At 40.3% G+C, this 17,234-nt stretch overlaps 1 protein-coding gene across 5 annotated transcripts in view; it reads left to right on the top strand.

The window, feature by feature from the left end:
* The window catches only part of BTRC (beta-transducin repeat containing E3 ubiquitin protein ligase), a 187,246-nt gene that overhangs the window by 156,922 nt on the left and 13,090 nt on the right, over positions 1-17,234 (top strand). For all 5 annotated transcript variants that reach the window (XM_037064110.1, XM_037064109.1, XM_037064108.1 and 2 more), the window contains 8 exons: positions 2,091-2,277; positions 6,894-6,990; positions 7,653-7,790; positions 8,262-8,380; positions 10,044-10,293; positions 11,364-11,482; positions 12,695-12,805; positions 14,712-14,790. In XM_037064110.1, coding sequence (XP_036920005.1) covers positions 2,091-2,277; positions 6,894-6,990; positions 7,653-7,790; positions 8,262-8,380; positions 10,044-10,293; positions 11,364-11,482; positions 12,695-12,805; positions 14,712-14,790 — 1,100 coding nt within the window. The remainder of the gene's footprint in view (positions 1-2,090; positions 2,278-6,893; positions 6,991-7,652; positions 7,791-8,261; positions 8,381-10,043; positions 10,294-11,363; positions 11,483-12,694; positions 12,806-14,711; positions 14,791-17,234) is intronic.

The following is a 17,234-nucleotide window of genomic DNA, read 5'->3' as shown; positions in this document are numbered from 1 at the left end:
CATCTAAGAAAAATATACCAACTGACACCTTCCCCAAAACTGTTTATTACAACTTTGCTTAATCTTTGCCAATTATAGCTTTTTTTTTAATATTTGTTTTTCCAAATTGTAATTTACATTGCTCTTTAAAACAAAAGAAATGCCTGGGTATAACTTAGAAATAACCATTTTAAAGCTGAATTTATACCTGTATCTTTTGTTAAATAGAATAGGATTCTGCCCCCTCTTTACTCATTGGATTTTGTTTCAGCCTCAGGCCATCAGTTTTCTTTGTCTGAACAACCTGCGAGCGCCTCGCTGCTGTGCTGTGCCCACTCGCTGAGACTCGTTGCTCTCCCAAGCATGTGCCACTAAGAACTGAACAGGAGTTGATTAGGCCAGTGTAGCCCTCTGCCTAATACTGATCCCTGGTGTGTGTCTGCTGACCACTTTACAAGATTCACTCATCAGTCTAATTCTTTATGTCCATTTTAACTTACAAACCTACATCATCTGGCTACATTTAGTAAGCCAAACTGCTTCAAAAAATGCCTGTAATCCATTAATGTAATGGGTTTGTTGGGAGTGTTAGGTGAAATTACTTCCGAAGACTTATTATAGGGACACTGTGAGAGATCAGGAGCAATTCAACGGCAGCCATCAAAAGCACAGGAATAGATTTTGGAAACTTCTCATGGTGTAGAAAGTTTCAGTATAAAGATGCAGGAATTGTATCATCACTGTATTTTGCATGAAGAACTGATTATTATATCTTTAATTGGCTTATAATAATGTTCCTTTAATAAGACTGAGGTGATGGATGCCTCCATCTGCTTATGCTTAAATATGAACATGTGATGCCAGCCAAACAAGATTCATTTAATGCTTCCTTTTCTAAATCTGCTGAAAAGTGTGACTGATACTCATACAATCTTTATAATTAGAATAACGTTTAAACACATTTGGATGTTGTTAATGGCGTCCAAGTGTGTCTGTACAATTCAGGGGAAAGGCAGAAATGAAGTCTGGCCTTCTTTTTTGTTTATTAAGTTTGTGCCTGAGGAAGTCAGAGTTTGAAGGAGTCCTCCTGCACTATTGAAGTGTTTAGCAAACCTTCGATATGTAACCCATAAAGAGAAATAACCTCGAATGTTTTTGTCTCACTTGTGAATTAGAACAGCAGCCAGAGGTTTATTAGTGTGATCATCCTATTTTATAGGGTCTATTCCTTTGAGGCCTCCTTGCAGATTTGAGTGGTAGAGAATTTTAATTGGGAAGCCCATCTAGTTTACACATCTTTCCCGAGATCTACTTGTCCACTGTTTCGGCGGGGGGGGGGGGGGGGGGGNGGGGTTGTGGGTTTTTTTTTTCTGTACATCCAACAAAATAGACTGAAATTCTAACCAAGTTATCTGTGGGTCTGGGATTTTTTTTTCATTTTTGGTCAACTGTCATTTAAGTTTTATAGCAGCAACTATTCTCAAATATAGTCTTTTTTTTAAACTTTGAAATTAAACTCATCCTTGAACTTAAACATACCTCTCTGTCTTCCCTCTCGGGATGTTCCTATACCAATCTGTATTTCCTTCTCTCCTTTCTGCATGCCCAAAATTCCATAACCCAGCACATTCTGACTTAGTGCCTCTCCCCCAGTACATTTAAAGGATATTTCTTTTACTGAACAGCTTTGGAACTGCAGCAGTAATAGAAACAGAATGAGAAATGGACCTAATATAGAGATTTGGGGGGGTCTGAATCACAGAGTTGGAGATGCCATCCATAGAACATCCCCTAGTGCTGAAATCCATACAGATAGATGTGAATTGTTTTCTGAGATCCTTTTTATTTTTAATGTCTTGGGGGGTTTGCTGGATGTTAGCTTTAACTTCCTTATCTAGAGGAAGATAGAAAATACTGTTCATTTCTGTAACCTTATGGAAAAATTATTGACACTCATTTGACCCAAGTCTCTGTTTGAAAAAGAAACTGGACTGCGCTAGAAACAGTAATGTGCCTTCATAGAATAAAAGCTGTCCTGTTTTAAAGAACCATTCGTAAAAAGCCATTCACCACCTCTGTTCTTCTCCTTTGCCTCCTCTTGCCACCAAAAGCTCGGGGTTTGGACCACATCGCGGAGAACATTCTGTCCTACCTGGATGCCAGGTCTCTCTGTGCTGCTGAACTGGTGTGCAAGGAGTGGTACCGAGTGACATCCGACGGCATGTTATGGAAAAAGCTCATTGAGAGAATGGTCAGGACAGATTCTCTGTGGAGAGGCCTGGCAGAACGGAGAGGGTGGTGAGCCTTTTAACTTTCTTACCGTTACAGAGCTTCAGAACCTGGCCGCACAGTCACTGGAATATCGTTGAAAACCAGTGAGGCCATTTCTGATTTACTACAGTGATTTTGCTGGTTGATAGCAAAAAAATGTCCGAGCTGTTCATGTACTTGGCAGTTTTTCTTCTGACCAATGACACATAAATGACATAATAATGTGCTCATACTGCTTTGCAAAAAATAATGAAAAACTGACCAGCCCTCCTGTTTAAAACATATTCTGTTCTCTGGACAAAAGCAGTACCCTGAAAAAGGGCTGAGGGGCAATTTATAAGGCAGGTAGATGCCTTTGAATCACAAAGAAGCCACCAGATTCAGCTTTCCCCTAAACCTGTCCAGAACAAATAATTTTCTCCTTCAGAAGATTCCTTGCCTTTAGCCCCTGCCCGTGGTGTTTTATCACCTTTGCAATCGAAATTATTTTTATGCCCAACTAGAATAAGAACTACAGCCATAAGAAGAGTGAAAGATGGAATTTGGTGTAAATAATTGTTGCTTCATAAGACTCATATTTTCTCAAGATTTTACTGCTTAATCCTGAATTCCTTACAGCATTATTATATAGTCAGCAGCCTGAGACTTCAGCATTTTGTTGTTTTCTTACCAGAGTGGTATCAGTTTATTCGAACTTCCGGAAGATGCCTTCTTTGTGTCATTTTCAGCCAGAGGATGCCCCTAGAATGTCACTCTAAGAAAGTCAGGTGTAAATATTTCCATAAAATAAAGGTGGCATTCCGTGCTGTGGCCGACCGAGTCACACCGGCAGGTGGGGTGTGCTCAGTGTCACCCAAGCCCATAGTCCTGTCACCTGTTTTTCTCAGACCACACCGATGACAAAACAGCTCAGAGTGGAGGGCCAGCTCTTCTGAGCAATTTTCATAAAAATGTGGTTGGCTCCCTTCCTTTTCTTTCATCTTTGAAATTAATTAATAAGCAATAAACAAAATGGCCTGTAAATATTATACCAAGTGCTGCAAGAGATTTCTGTCATTCTGGCTACTGGGAAGACTTTAAGATTTCTCTCAAATGTAATTAAAGGAAGCAAATGTCAGGCAGTTCTTCGGCAATTTAAAAATTGCATCGATGAAAGTATTTTGTTATGTCTCCTTCCCAAATGTGTTTTTTATCACTTATTTCACAATATAGGAAAATAGAAACCTTATCTTTCATAGTTTATTTCATTTTGGGGAATTAACTCTTATAGTAGGAAAAAGCAAAATAGTATATAGTTATGTGGTATTCAAAATCCATCATTTTGTTAAGCTTGCCAAGACCAGCCTTGCAGATAGAGCAAGTAGTTGCTTGCATGAGAAAATGTTAGGGCAGCTAGGAATGTTCCTCTACCCCTGGTGGGGGGTGAGGGGGGAGAAAAGAAAAGAAACTCTCCTCCAAATAACTCTTGACCTGAAATTTCTGTTATAGAGATTCATTCCCATAGCTATGAAGGTTTTGTTCCCTGTTAAAATACATCTAGTTCCCATTTGGACTGTAAAGGACAATGAACCTTTATCAGACACTGAGAAGCTTACAAAGTCTTTTTTGAAGATAGGGAGAATTGGAAATACACAGACAGATTTTGGCAGATGCATGTGAAAATGCTGGACATAAACACAGGCTTCACAATTTTGCTTACAGTTGACACTAAACAGCAAGGTCTGTTCTGTAAGCAGTAGGGAGCGGTGGCGGGGGGGAGATCATTGGAGAGGTGGCCTTTTGGCCTTTCGAAAGGGGTATATAACGGTATAGCAGAGAAATAATCCAGGATCCAACTTATTCACTCTTTCTCAGTCTCTTCAACCACAGGAACCCACTCCTACTCTTCGAGTGTCCATCAGGGTTCTGACTACATTCCTTTGTTTTTGGCCATATTTATCAAGTTAGTGTGATACAGCCCCATGAAATTACAAATATATTTGTCTTTGGTACCCCATGAAGACCTCTTCCAGTATGCCCTTGACTTTCTGTGGCTGTTTCTTTTTCTACATGTTGCCCTTTTTCCTGTGTTGGTATCCTCCTCCCACTCTTTAAAAAAATTTGGTCTATGATCAGTCTTTCATTTTATTCCTCAAGTTATCTTACTGAGCCTACTAAATCAGTAAAGTCTTTCTGTTACACCTTTTCCCAAATGCTATCTTTGATAATTCCATCCATTTTTTCCAACCAAAAAATAAGTAAATACAGTTTTCTAATAAAGCTTTTGATTTAACTTCTACTTTGCTGTTGTAATTTATATCTAGGTAAATTTGACAGTCTGACTCTATGCCATAAATTCTGTCAGTTTCTCTCTTGAGTAATACTGAATATGCTCTCTCTGCTCAGTAATGGTAACTCTTAAAAGTACAATAAAGGACAACCTGGGAAAAGTCCATTTTCTTAATCAGCAGATCACATTTGTGATAACATTCTGAGCTTAATATTTAGCATTTATTAGGCACTTACACTCTCAGAGACTCTAGGCATTTCATATAGCAGCGGTCCCTGTTGTCAAAGAGCTTCCATTGTGAAAGGTTTTGACTTACAACGTACATAGACTGAGGAGCCAGTTTTGAATACCTAGCCACCCTTTTTTGTAATCCCTTTGATTTAAAGAAATTCATATACTTTAGCAAGTCAGGGTAACTACAGTGCAGTTATCTCATCAACTTCAGTCAAGGTTGACATGATTTCTCTTTCCTTAGGTGTGGAGTTTCATTGCTTATGAAGAAAACCTAGGTAGTGTGTGTAACCAGAGAGTAAGAGGAGGACAGGAATCGCTGAGGAATAGTGGGCCCTGAGAGACAACAAAGTGGTTAAGGGGTGGGAGCCAAAGTCAGACTTCGATTCAAATCTCGGCTCCGCCCCCTAGCTGTGTGACCTTGGCAGGTTACTCAACCCCCGACATTTGATTTTTTTATCTGCACGATTAATACAGTGATTCCTACCTGATTATATGATGTTGGAGTTGAATTATTATAATTATTAGCCAGATTTAGAATCTCTTCAAAATCTATTGTTTGTCTTCAGTGTGTTTCTAGAATGAGATTATTTAGAAAAGAGTACCTTTAATCCAGAATTATTTCATTGTATCTTGTTTAGCCCTTTTCTTTTTGTTGGTGTATCCTATAGCGTGATCCTTTGTTCCTTTTTAAAAACTATTATTTTAGCTTCTTCTTTGCAGATTTTTAAAAAAGATTTTGTTTATTTGTTTAGAGAGAGGGGAAGGGGCCTAGCTGGCATCTTGGGCATGTGCCCTGACTGGGAATCGAACCAGCGACCTTTTGGTTAGCAGGCTGGCATGCAATCCACTGAGCCACACCAGCCAGGGCTCCATTGTAGATTTCCCTCCCTGTGTTAACACACAAGTCAGAGCCAGCAGCTACCTTCCTGATAGGAAATTTCCTCAACTAATTTTCAAGGTGTATAATAGGAAGAGGGCAGGGGAGAAACGCTCCTGGAGACATGAAACAATTAATTATATTGTAATGGAGCTATAGAGGGAGGAGTGGATGACTGGCCCAGAGAAAACATGGTTTCTCTGGTGCCAGGATTACACTCAGAGGCATTTCTGCCTATCTCCACTTTGCAAGGCACGGTGCCAGTGAGAACAGCAGTTAGTACACCCATAGTGGGGTTTACTAGCTTCCACACCGTGTTTGGTGGGTTCTTAACTTCAGGATAAGGAATTAAATTTTTTACCCAGCAGGAAGTGATTGCCATTTACTGATTTTTTTCTGTAGCAAAGATCTAGCTTGGGATATGAGTATTCCAAAGATGTGCTGTCATAAGGAAGGAGATGCTAACAAATGTTGCTCACTGGAATCAAGGAAAGGCAGTAAAATGCATGTGTGTATGTACATAGCCAGGAACACACCTGTGAAAGTCAATTTCATGCCTTAGACTTGACAGCACAGTGCTTTTAGGCATTTCTTTTCATCTTCTTCCATACCTGCTTCTGAACACTCCTGCAATCCCTTTGTTTTCTGTGCAAATGAACTAGATTGCTCTTTTAAAATCATAGCTACACTGGTTACCAACCAGCAGCCTGGGTGCCTGAGTTGCCAACACACCTTAACCCACATAAATGAAAACAAAAAAAATATTCTCCGTGACAGAGGCATTCCAGCTGCCCGTGGTGCTAGGCTCCACTGACTAGCACCACTCCCCTCAGTGAAGTAAGACCGTGGGGCATGCACCTAGTCCAAAGCGAGGGCTCACCATCTCAGGTAAAATTCTCCAAAGGCAAGGCCAATAAGTCTGTCAGTCCAGAGGTCTGATAGCCCAGCGGGTAAATTCTCAGTATATGTATTTCATTTATCTGTTGACATTATAATATTCCTGAAGACCTGATCTGCACATCTTCTACACTGGAAATCACCACATTTCAGACAAAAACAAATCGAGGTTGGCCCAGTTCCTTAGAGCCCAGAAAGTTACTCCTTGACATGGGACTCCTGAAATCAGACTTAACGTCACACCTCTTTATGCTAGTTAAGGAGACATATGGAGTAGTAACTGTGAAAATACTTTGAAGAAATATGAAGCTCCTCGGGAATGCATACTATTACGATTTTTATTGGGAAATATTTGTTGTTTTTTAGGGGACAGTATCTATTCAAAAACAAACCTCCTGATGGGAATGCTCCTCCCAACTCGTTTTACAGAGCACTTTATCCTAAAATTATACAAGACATTGAGGTAAGAATCTATGTATATTTGTGTATTTACAAAATACTAGAGAATCAACAATGATCTTCAGTAACATCATTACAGCAAACTTGGTTTAAGGTTTATAGATGTAGGTCAACAAACAGTTTCTTGGTAAGAGAATAGAGTAAGTAAAATATAGTAAGTTGCTAGGCAAAAATTTGTGTTTAAAAGTTGTTTAGTAATAAATAGGTGAGAGAGAAAGACTATGATGTCTTCACATAACAGCAGTGAGACTGCTAAAGTTGCGCTCTTAACCTGGTACTCAGATACCTTCTGAATCGAGCCTCCACGGAAGTTCACTGGGCACAGTGGCTGCCACACGGGTAGGAGGAGCCCTGAGCACATAACCTCAGGTGGTTCACAGCTTGCCCTCCATTGGTGAGCAGTCTCTTTCCACCAGGTTTATTATTTAATTGGATTAATTATATGCAGAGAGTTCTAGGAAATAAATGTTTAATTACAAATGGAAAAAATGTTTTATAATTTTCAGTAGGGGCCTTTTTTAAAGCAATTTCTTAGTTTGCCTTAAGTTCTACGTAGCCAGTAGAGTGAAGCCTGGAGCACTTATCATTGGTTGCCGGGATCGACGGGTAAGAGTTTAGTTCTGGTCCTTTCCTAATTACTACCTCTTTCCCATCCCTTCTTTTCAGACAATAGAATCTAATTGGAGATGTGGAAGACACAGTTTACAGAGAATCCACTGCCGAAGCGAGACAAGCAAAGGAGTTTACTGTTTACAGTATGACGATCAGAAGATAGTCAGTGGCCTTCGAGACAACACTATCAAGGTGAGTTTTCTTCAGTTGTGGGAAGGTAGCTGAAGAAACAAGGGCAATCACATTCATAAAACTATCCAAAGCATAAATTCTAAGTGTGATTTCCAGGAAGTAAGTTAGCATTTTAGATTGTTTCTAGTCCCAAAGCCAAAATCATTTCCCTAAAGGACAGATACCTGCTTCCCCCCCAGGAGAGCATCCAAATAGATTGCTAAATTCTCTTCTTGAATTCCACTGAATGGGCTATTACTCTTGGCCCTCACATAATTATAGGCTACCCCTGTTCCTTAATGAAAAGGATAAAGTCTGCATTAGTACCGAAGCCACATATGTATAGTGCTTAGCTATACGGAGAGAAAAGAATGCATTCCACACTGCTCTGGGCTTTGATTCTTTTGGGGAATCAAACACATAATAGAGCCAGCAAGTCTCTGCAGCACCCCATTATCACAGTGATCAAAAGGATCTTGTTTGTCCTCCTAGATCTGGGATAAAAGCACGTTGGAATGCAAGCGAATTCTCACAGGCCACACAGGTTCTGTCCTGTGTCTCCAGTATGACGAGAGGGTGATCATAACTGGATCATCGGATTCCACGGTCAGGTAGAAAATTTCAAATGATCTTTGAACTCTGAAACACCAGATCCACTCTGTTCTTTGTCATAGATGGTAACTCTGTACATAGCTGCATGAACACAGTTCTGAAACTTCATAACTAAAGAAGAATAAACCATTAGTTCCCCCCATCATTGTGTCAGTCTAGAACTAGAAAACTTGAATTAGGAATGCTTAAGGTAAGTTTACATTTTGGTACATTTAAGAAACTACACAGCCTTTTTAAATTTGCAGGAATCATCCATTATAAAAACTTGGTAAACCTTGCATTCCTTACAAAAACGACTTCACAAGGGAATGACATGACAGGAATGAAGCCTTCCTTTCAGGTAGTTATAACCGCAGTGCAGGCATGCATTCTCTCTTTTAAAATGCGTGTAGGTGAGCAATGCTCTCTCTTTGCCAAGCCCTCCCCTGCCGTCCCTGCAGTTTTTAATTGCAAGCTTCACTCAGGGAGGGGCCTTCAATTTCCAGAGGCATTAGTGATTTGATGACACAGCCATTATGCTGCTGGAGTCCAGTGCAGCTTGAGTTCTGGGTACCAGCAGCACCGCTGGAAACCTCTGTTAGGAATTTTGCCTTAAGCTAAAGGATTTAGCAAACATAATGCATCAAAAGTAACTTTTTTTTAAATTGGGAGGAAAAAGCCGTTAACTGCATTGTTAGATTCTCTGAAGTAAAATGTTTACCATTCCCAGTTATCCTCTGTAAATAGAAAAGGCTGTTCTTGTTTCTCGTCTTGACTTAAAGGCATTGCAAACTCAGTTCTTATAGTTATCGACATTTAACATTTATTGGTACATGTGGAGTGCCTCAAGGAAGCTGAAACAGTGTAAAGGCTATCATATATATAGGATAAAGGAAAAAATGATTTTGTGAAAAAGGGGGGTTAAACTGGAAAAGGAAATAAAAATGTGTTATCAAAACCAAAGTAAATATACAAAAATCGAGTAATCAAAGTCAAATACTGTATTTTATCACACAAAATTTTCAAGCTATCCAAGGGTCCCACACTCTGCTGCGATGCCCATATTTACAGTGGAGAGCTCTTCTTGATCCCAACCCCCATTCGAAGCACAGAAGTAGGGTCTAAGTAATCTTGGACTTTGACCTTTGTGGTGAAATCTAAGATCCAAGATCATCAAACTCAAATTCATAGTACTAACTAAATCAGTCTGTTACAGAAGCTTCTTGGCCCATGTCAGTACTAGTTCCTGAGGGCTAGTGCTCCTATTATTAATCAGATTCCCAGCCTGAATATATCTTATTAATGGCATCAGATTGATTATCAGAAGCTTTATAATAATCTTGAGATCTGTGTCCAATTAGTAGGTGAAGGTGGCTGCTACCTCATTCCTACCCCCACGCTTGCCCACATTTCAAGTAGCGCGTCTTAAGCAGTCCACGTCAGCAGCATCCCTTCTCCTTCCTTTCCCCACTTTCCCAGTCCAGCCCTCTACCTACCACCACCTCATGGCCCACCCATACTCTGTACCTCAGTTCAACTATAAGCTGCAGAACAAGAGTGGGGTGTAGTACTATGAACATGGAGCAGGAATTATGGGAAGTACGATGGTCAAATACTGGTCGTAGATTGTAGCACCAGTACCATCAAAATCTTAGATAGCCTTCTTAATGTTGTTTGTTCCAGGGTGTGGGATGTAAATACAGGTGAAATGCTAAACACATTGATTCATCATTGCGAAGCAGTTCTACACTTACGTTTCAATAATGGCATGATGGTGACCTGCTCCAAAGACCGGTCCATTGCTGTGTGGGATATGGCCTCCCCAACTGACATCACCCTCCGGAGGGTGCTGGTCGGACACCGAGCTGCCGTCAATGTTGTAGACTTTGATGACAAGTACATCGTTTCTGCATCTGGAGATAGGACTATAAAGGTAAAAGACATTTGCAATAAGTCCCCAACTAAAGAATAGGGGAACCATGTGAAAACCTGATCAAGGGCTATTTTTTTAAAGATTTTATTTATTTTTAGACAGGGGAAGGGAGGGAGAAAGAGAGGGAGAGAAACCTCAACATGTGGTTACCTCTCACGCACCCCCCACTAAGGACCTGGCCTGCAACCCAGGCATGTGCCCCAGCTGAGAACTGAACTGGGAACTCTTTGCTTCACAGTCCAGTGCTCAATCCACTGAGCTACACCAGCCAGGGTTGGTTATGTATTTTGTTACTATAAATCAGCAATTTTCAACCCATGTGCCACAAGAATTTTTAAAACATGCAATACCTGACTAATCAGGGGTACTAACCTCTTCCCTTAGATTATCAAATTAAAAAATAACAATAGCCAACACAACAGTAGCCATCTGATATGAATGAATCAAAATTACACCTATTTTTTTGTCAGATCATCAAAAATATTTTGGGGGGTGTGCTGCAGAATTTTAGTAATTAGTTTGTGTGCCATGAGATGAGAAAAGCTGACACCTGGTGAATGGTGAGTGTGGAAAGGGCAGGAGTAAACTGAGGTTCAAAACAGTGTGTCTGGCCCTGGCTGGCGTAGCTCAGTGGATTGAGCACAGGCCTGCGAACCAGAGGATCGAGGTTGGATTCCTAGTCAGGGCACATGCCTGGGTTGCAGGCCAGTTCCCTGCAGGCCAACTCTCAGCAGGGGACGCATGAAAGGCAACCATACATTGACGTTTCTCTCCCTCTCTCCTTCCCCTCCAAAGATAAATAAATAAATAAAATCTAAAAAAAAACAAAAAACAGTGTGTCTGTAAGACAAGAAAAACAGTGAGAGTAATCACTTTGAGGAATCTTCATGTGATAGCAGCGAGCTCCAAATTAGCCCAATATTTCCATGAATTGAACTTGTCGTTTGTTTGCTTTGATTTGAGAGGTTGACTTTGTCCAGTACTATTTTTGCTTCTCCAGGACTCCACTAGCCATATGCTTAACTAGTGAAAGCATCAAATCAATTGTCAAATGCCATTTTCTGTCTCAGGTGTGGAACACAAGTACTTGTGAATTTGTAAGGACCTTAAATGGACACAAACGCGGCATCGCCTGTTTGCAGTACAGAGACAGGCTGGTTGTTAGTGGCTCATCTGACAACACTATCAGGTGAGCAGCAGGTGCCCTTGCACAGGAGGGATCAATATCATCATGCCATTCATTGTGCACAGTTCAAACGAGTCTTCAACTGTGTTATGTTTATAATAAAATGTTTTTCTTTAGCTTCTTGCAGGTCAAAAGTTTGCCCTAAGCAGGCAGGCAGCACAGCAAAGCTTTTTGTTGATGTAATAACTCCCTGCAATAATTTTATCACCAGACAGACCTATTTAAAAGGTACTGCTTGAATGAGGAAGTGAGCAAGGGAGATAAGTAGATTGAGGTTGAAAGCCCAGCCCTTTTCTTTAAATTTCACCTGTCTACCATTGGAAAATGCTAACAAATAGCTAAAGACAGTTTCTCTCTGACACTTTTTTTGTTTTTTGTTTTTCTTTAGAGGAACAGGATTTGTTTCCCAACTAGAAATTGTGCATTTTGTTTTCTTAGCATCACATAATTGGCCAGGGAGTTACCAGTCTTTGAAATTATAAAGAATCCACAAATTGAAGTATTTTTGGTGTTTTCTTCTCTTCACAAAGATGGATGACACAGATATGAATTGTATTTGGGTGATTTATCAATCCTCTCTGTTCCTTCAAAGAAGTATTAAGAGGATGAAAAGCCCATTTTAAAAAAACAACAGATAGAGCTATTATTGTATCTAAGGAGATTATCATTCCTGGAAATCATTTGGATCGGTCTGAAAGCATATAGTTTTTGTATATTAGTATATAAAAGCCACCGAGAACTTACTTTGCACTACCACTGTGTGAGAAAGACCGTCCTGGCCCGCACATGAAAGCAGAGAGTGTCCTCAGGGAAAGAGATGGAGGTGCTTTGTGAGGGCAGGGTGCACTGACATGCTTCCCCTTGTCTTATGGTGATTTCAGGAAGCGTTACTTTCCTTAGCTGGTCGTTTTCTTCACAGGCAACTATGTGCGTTGAATTCATCCTTTTTATGCTTTGGAGACCCTGGTTACAGAATTACATAAAACATTGTGCTTTGAAAATATATAGTGTTTGAACTTAAATCATACATATTTCTACCTGACTTATGTGGCAGAAAGGAAATAAATTACATTGGAACAGTACATTTTTGTGTGGGTCTTGATTTATTTTATTTTTGTGGATTTCTTGAAAAAAAACATTGAAGAACATTATTTTAACATTCCAAACTTCAGAAAGAATAAATGAGAATTTACTTGACTCGATTTTCTTTTCCAGATTATGGGACATAGAATGTGGTGCATGTTTACGAGTATTAGAAGGCCATGAGGAATTGGTGCGCTGTATTCGATTTGATAACAAGAGGATAGTTAGTGGGGCCTATGATGGGTGAGTTTGCATCTGCATCTGAACCCCTCCTGCCTCAGGATGTTAAACATAGCTGCTCCTTGGCACGGAAAGATTGTAGATGGCCCACTACAATGGCTCTGGGGTCAGCTCTCCGAATTCACCTCTCCTTTGTTTACTCTTTTCCAAAATATTCTTCCTAGTTATTTCATTGCACTTGTTTGCTCATGATTTTTATCAATATTTGGGGTTTAGGTTATATAGTTGTCTGATTTTTCCCTATATTACAGAGAACTGGACAAATCCAGTATAACAGAATATGTGTATAAAATAGTGACTTACTAATAAATTAAAACGTAGGAGGGCGATATCTGTAGGGCTTAGTGTGGTAGGACCTTAAGTTTTGATATCTTTGAATGATTCCAGAAAGTACAGTTCCCTTTACTTCTAGCATTTCAGTTATAAGTTCAATAATCTTTATTTTATTCCGTCTAATTTTAAGTGAGTATAGAATCCATTCATGTTATGGATGGATCCCATGTCTAGCAATGCCAAGCACATACTAAATTCTTACAAAAGTATATTTGCTCAGGTACCATCTTGTCAAGGTACCTGATTTGGGGGATAGAAAGCTACAGTCACATATTGGCGGCTTTTTAAACATCAGAAACTAATTTAACATCTTTATCTTAGTGTATGAACTGATTATACTGCCACCACATTAAGACAATTCAAGCCAGGGGACGTGTAGCAGGCCTGCCTCTTCTGCTTTGAGTCGGTCATCATGCCCGTGCCCTCGGCACATGGCTCCGGGTGTTCTGACAGGTCCCAGCCAGGGCCAAGCTTATGTCTCCTCATTCCCGTGGTTTTGATCTATACCCACCTTTCTTGGGTTTGGTCTCTTATTTATCACGAGGAGAGATGACCTATAATTAACTTTTAGAAGGGCTAAACTTCTCTTATTTAAATCAAAATATGAGGGTTTGTTTATATAAGCTCCAAAACTCTTTAAAGGGACCCAGTCCTCTGGTATGTGTGACCTGTGCCATTCTTAGAACTGACCAAAAAGAATATGCCTCAGAATTATAGGTTCCTAGGTCTAANCTGATTTGGGGGATAGAAAGCTACAGTCACATATTGGCAGCTTTTTAAACATCAGAAACTAACTTAACATCTTTATCTTAGTGTATGAACTGATTATACTGCCACCACATTAAGACAATTCAAGCCAGGGGACGTGTAGCAGGCCTGCCTCTTCTGCTTTGAGTCAGTCATCATGCCCGTGCCCTCGGCACATGGCTCCGGGTGTTCTGACAGGTCCCAGCCAGGGCCAAGCTTATGTCTCCTCATTCCCGTGGTTTTGATCTATACCCACCTTTCTTGGGTTTGGTCTCTTATTTATCACGAGGAGAGATGACCTATAATTAACTTTTAGAAGGGCTAAACTTCTCTTATTTAAATCAAAATATGAGGGTTTGTTTATATAAGCTCCAAAACTCTTTAAAGGGACCCAGTCCTCTGGTATGTGTGACCTGTGCCATTCTTAGAACTGACCAAAAAGAATATGCCTCAGAATTATAGGTTCCTAGGTCTAAGTGATCTTTTATATTATTAAAAAGTCTAATATGTAAAATCTGCTCTTAGCCCCTAAGCATGGTGTAACTTGACCATTCCCCATCTTTATCAGTTTTGTTAAGGCTAACCCCTTTCTCATTTTTAGGTTAATCACATCCATTTCCCCCTGTTAAGACCAATAACCTCTGTTCAAGAATGAATATCAGAACCAAGTCTTCAAAACAAAAAAGATTTTATATATTCCTATGAGCTGTGTTTATCATATAAACTATATTCACCATACATAATTTATCACTATGACTTTTTGCCATTCTTCCTGTGCTCCCTTAATTTTGCTTTTAACAAAGACTTTTGTCCCCTTTTTCATCTTCAGAAAAATTAAAGTGTGGGATCTTGTAGCTGCTTTGGACCCCCGTGCTCCTGCAGGGACTCTCTGTCTGCGGACCCTTGTGGTAAGTCTTGCTGTGTAAAGGGAGCTGGGGAGTAGGAAGGAGTTAAACATTGGTGTGCTGTGGAATACAGATCTGGATTCGATCGTTAGAACCTCACAAAACCTGCTGTTGAATGGAAAGGCAACCAATACATGATAATAAAATATGTTTATGTAGTATCTTTCTTGCAAAAGCACTTTAGAGGCCATATATGGAGAGAAATGTGGCGGCTGTTTAACAGCTGCACAGCAACTCTACACACCAGTTCGGCTCAGGAAGTGAATGAGAATTCTGTGCCCACCAGAAGCAGTAGGGCACTCGGGGAGAAGGAACGTGATTACTCCAACTGGAGCCCGTCCAGAATCTGAGGACCCGCACACCTGTGCCTACAGAAGTGCCACGGGAGTCTGCCTGGGCCCCGGTCGGGCCCTTATCTCTGCATCCTACTCAAGGCACGCGCTGCCAGCAACTCGAATCCCACCTTCTTTACTCCTTGTATGCCCCCTTGCATACACGTCTTGACATTTTGGGGAAAAGTGCCTCAAAAGGACTAATGTCACTTTCAAAAGCACTAAATTCTTTATCATGGTGTTTGCCAAAGGCCTGGATTAGAAAATGTCCTAAAGTTAAAAGCTGCTTCCATTAGAAAAAGATTAGGTGGGGCGCTAGGGAAGCCAATCTTTTGCACAGGGAAGATGTGAGAGCAAGCATTTGAAGCCCCAGTATTCTGGGTCCTGGCTCAACATTTAGGCAGTCTCTGCTCTGGAAAAGAGAGAGATACATTTCTTTATCTTCCTTGTTGGAATTAAAGCATGTCCTTTCAGTACCAGGCATGCTTTACCTTCATATTTCCACATGTTTTTAAAATATGTACTGTTATTCATTTACAATTAACCTAAGTCTAGTTTTTAAAGTATAATTTACAGCCCTGGGTGTTGTGGCTCAGTGGGTTGAGCACTGGCCTGCAAACCAAAAGGTCACTGGTTCTGTTCCCAGTTGCCTGTCCCTGGTTAGGGGCATGCAAGAGGCAACCTATCCACGTTTCTCTTGCACATTGATGTTTCTTTCCCTCTCTTTCTCCTTCCCTTCCCTTCTCTCAAATAAACAGACAAACAAATAAATAAATATTCCTCTGAAAGAAAACTAAATGGGGAAAAATAGGTTTAAAAAATGAAGTATGATTTACATATAGCGAAATTTGTCCATTTTAGTGTACTTTTTAAGAAAAAAATTATTGATTATGCTATTACAGTTGTCCTGATTTTTTCCCCTTTGTGCCCCTCCAACAGCACGCCCCACTACCTCAGGCAATCCCCCCGTTCTTGTTCATGTCCACAGGCCACGCATGTTAAGTTCTTCGGCTACTCCCTTTCCTATGCTGTGCTTTATATCCCTGTGGCTATTCTGTAACTACCTATTTGTACTTAATCCCCTCACCTCTCACCCATTCTCCCACAACCCCCTCCCATCTCTTTATCTTTAACCTTTGGCATTTTACTTATGATGTGTCTTGGCATGGGCCTCTTTGTGCCCATCTCGTTTGGAACTCTCTGTGCTTCTTGGACTTGTATATTTCCTTCACCAAATTAGGGAGGTTTTCCTTCATTATTTTTTCAAATAGATTTCCAATTTCTTCTTCTTTCTCTTCTCCTTCCGGTACCCCTTTGTGAATATTGGAATGCTTAAAGGTGTCCCATAGGTTGTTTACACTATCCTTGTTTTTTTGGATTCTTTTTTTTTCTTGTTTTGATTGGTTGGTTTTTTGGTTCCTGACATTCCAAATCATTGGTTTGATTCTCAGCTTCATCCACTCTACTGTTGTTTCCCTGTGAATTGTTCTTTATTTCAATTATTGTATCCTTCGTTTCTGACTGGATCTTTTTATTCTGTTAATATTCTCACTAAGCCCTGGCTGGTGTAGCTCAGTGGATTGAGCATGGGCCTGCGAACCAGAAGATCGTGGTTCAATTCCTAGTCAGGGCACATGCCTGGGTTGCAAGCCAGTTCCCAGCAAGGGACACACAAGAGGCAACCATAAATTGATATTTCTCTCCCTCTCTCCTTCCCTTCCCCTCTAAAGATAAATAAATAAAATCTTTTAAAAAAGAATCCAGTGTTTAAAAAAAATATTCTCACTAAGTTCCTTGAGCATCCTTATAAGCAGTGTTTTGAACTCTGCATCTGATAAATTGCTTATCTCCATTTTGTTTAGCTTTTTTTCTGGAGTTTTGATCTGTTGGTTCATTTGTGCCACGTTTCTTTGCCTCCTTGTTTTGGCAGCCTCCCTGTGTTTGTTTCTATGTATCAGTTGGAGCTGCTTTGACGTGGTATCTTGGTAGTATAACCTAATATAGTAGGTGTCTTATAGGGTCCAGTGGCACATCCTCCTCCATCACTTAAGCTTTGAACTCGAAGTGCGCCCCTCATGTGGACTGAGTATGCTCTCCTGTTGTAGTTGAGCCTTG

The sequence above is a fragment of the Sturnira hondurensis genome, unplaced genomic scaffold, assembly GCF_014824575.4.
Source record: "Sturnira hondurensis isolate 20B ecotype Veracruz unplaced genomic scaffold, ASM1482457v3 Scaffold0014854, whole genome shotgun sequence".
Classification (NCBI taxonomy): Eukaryota; Metazoa; Chordata; class Mammalia; order Chiroptera; family Phyllostomidae; genus Sturnira; species Sturnira hondurensis.
This window is presented reverse-complemented; position numbering and strand designations above follow the sequence as displayed.